At 48.9% G+C, this 2,263-nt stretch overlaps 1 protein-coding gene across 2 annotated transcripts in view; it reads left to right on the top strand.

The window, feature by feature from the left end:
- The window catches only part of LOC102434350 (solute carrier family 5 member 4), a 16,607-nt gene extending 14,483 nt beyond the window's left edge, over positions 1-2,124 (top strand). The window contains exons 13-15 of one of the 2 annotated variants that reach the window (XM_014446151.2): positions 230-445; positions 887-989; positions 1,591-2,124. In XM_014446151.2, coding sequence (XP_014301637.2) covers positions 230-445; positions 887-989; positions 1,591-1,805 — 534 coding nt within the window. In that variant the 3' untranslated portion in view covers positions 1,806-2,124. Of the gene's footprint in view, positions 1-229; positions 446-886; positions 1,192-1,590 lie in introns of those variants that run through there. The other variant, XM_023745020.1, reaches the window with a different exon arrangement.
- The last annotated feature ends 139 nt before the right edge of the window (positions 2,125-2,263 follow it).

Below are 2,263 nucleotides of genomic sequence, written 5' to 3'. Positions count from 1 at the left end.
TAGACACCCCAACCAGGGATGGGATCAGCCACAACCGGTACGTGCCCTGACTGGAATCGAACCCGGGACCCTTCAGTCCAGAGGCCCGATGCTCTATCCATGGAGCACACCAGCCAGGGTCCTGTGTAGTGCTTTGTGGAGAGAGCAGGAAGGGTGGTAATTATGACCTCCTAGAATGAGCTTCTCCTCTCCTCTAAATCCCCTGGTTTTGTTCTTGCTTCTTGCGCAGGGAGCCTTCTGGGGTCTCATCGTCGGACTGCTGATCGGCCTATTTCGTATGATTGCAGAGTTTGCCTACGGAACAGGGACCTGCTTGGCTGCCAGTAACTGTCCCAAAATCATCTGTGGCGTGCACTACCTGTACTTCGCCATGATTCTCTTTGTCATTTCCATCGTGGTCATCCTGGGAGTTTCCCTGCTAACAAAACCCATTCCTGATGTGCATGTGAGTGAGGAGTCACAGCTATATGCTCCTTTTATTCTTTTAAATATATTTTTATTGATTTCTGAGAGGAAGAGAAGGAGAGAGAGAGAGAGAGAGAGAGAAACATCAATGATGAGAGAGAATCACTGATCGGCTGCCTCCTGCACACCCCACACTGGGGATGGAGCCCACAACCTGGGCATGTGCCTTGACCGAGAATCGAACCCTGACCTTCTGGTTCATAGCTCGATGCTCAACCACTGAGCCACGCCGGCCGGGCCAGAAATAATGTAAAATAGTGTGCTTTGGTGAATGAGTGTGGTAGAAGCCCTCTTCTTTGTTGGTATGTCTTCCCACGCTGTGGGATTTTTTGGGATTTTTTGCACTGTACAGTAAATGTGCTGTTATGTTATTGTAAACACTTGTTCATCACTCATGGGCCTGTCTGTGCTCTCTGGGCAGCTGTATCGCCTGTGCTGGGCTCTTCGGAACCGGACAGAGGAGCGAATCGATTTAGACGCAGAAGAGCAGAGACAGGAAGAAGCTGATGATGATGCTGATGAAGGTAATGTCTGGTTTGCCTTTGGTTTGAGAACTCTCTCTCTTGCTTTGAACTGTTGATTCATCGCTCTAGCGTGTTTACATGGAGTTGTTTGTAGGATGTTCTCTATTTCAAGAAACTCATTACTACAAGGATATCACACCCTGTGTGATATAAGATGCAAATGTTTTCCCCAGCTTGGCACTTGTTTGACTTTGTTTATTGGGCTCTATGCTATGCAAAAGTTTTCTATTTTTCTTTTAATATATTTTTATTGATTTCAAAGAGGAAGGGAGTGGGAGAGAGAGAAACATCAATGATGAGAGAGGATCATTGATCAGCTGCCTCCTGCACGCCCCCTGCTGGGGATCGAGCCTGCAACCTGGGCATGTGCCCTGACCGAGAATTGAACCGTGACCTCCAGGTTCACAGGTAAACACTCAGCCACTGAGTCACCCTGGCTGGGCTCCATTTTTCTATAACTGGAGTTATCTGTGTTTTCGCAGGGATATTCCTCTAAGGCACAGAAGTAGTTGTCGTCATTCTTTGCCGTCATCCGCACGACCTTGACGGGAGTCGGATTTCTCGAGCTTTGTGATCATTTGTTTATCTTTCTTTGGTTCAGATGATCCCGGGGAAACGCCGGGGTGTTTCAGGAGAGCGTACGAGGCGTTCTGCGGTTTGCAGAGGAAAGGCCCCAAGCTGAGCAAAGAGGAGGAAGAAGCCCTGAGGAGGAAGCTGACAGACACGTCCGAGAAGCCCCTCTGGAGGACGGTGGTGAACGTCAACGCCATCCTGCTGCTGGCCGTGGCCGTCTTTGCTCACGGCTATTTCGCCTGAACCCCACCGGGGCCACTAGAAGATGTATGAAGCAGAGGACAGCATTGATCTTTCACCTGTAGAGTTTGTTGCGATGCAAAAGGGAGCTATGCAGTTGCTAATTTTACCCAATAACTCGAGGCATGACTTTTAGCGTTTGCTGTTCCTTTGTGTCAGTGGAGAAAGAGCTGATCCTTTAGAAAGCCAGTGAGCTGACTCCCTATGTGTGTGTGTAAACTAGGAGAGTTTGGGAATAAATTATTTTTGTATGGAGCTCATCAGATAGATTGCCCTGCATCAAACTTGCTTCCTGCTCTTTCCAGAGATTTCCACGTAGAAGGACTACCTCCCCCTACTCTGCCTCGCCTAGGACCCCCTCATCGGAAAAACAGCGACATCGTCCTCCCGAATTCACCTCGCTGATCTCAGGGGCTTGAAAAATAGGAATGGTTCCAAGTAGTTGAGGGGAAGAGAGCTGG

This window comes from Myotis lucifugus, unplaced genomic scaffold (genome assembly GCF_000147115.1).
Source record: "Myotis lucifugus unplaced genomic scaffold, Myoluc2.0 scaffold_509, whole genome shotgun sequence".
NCBI classification, from domain to species: domain Eukaryota; kingdom Metazoa; phylum Chordata; class Mammalia; order Chiroptera; family Vespertilionidae; genus Myotis; species Myotis lucifugus.
This window is presented reverse-complemented; position numbering and strand designations above follow the sequence as displayed.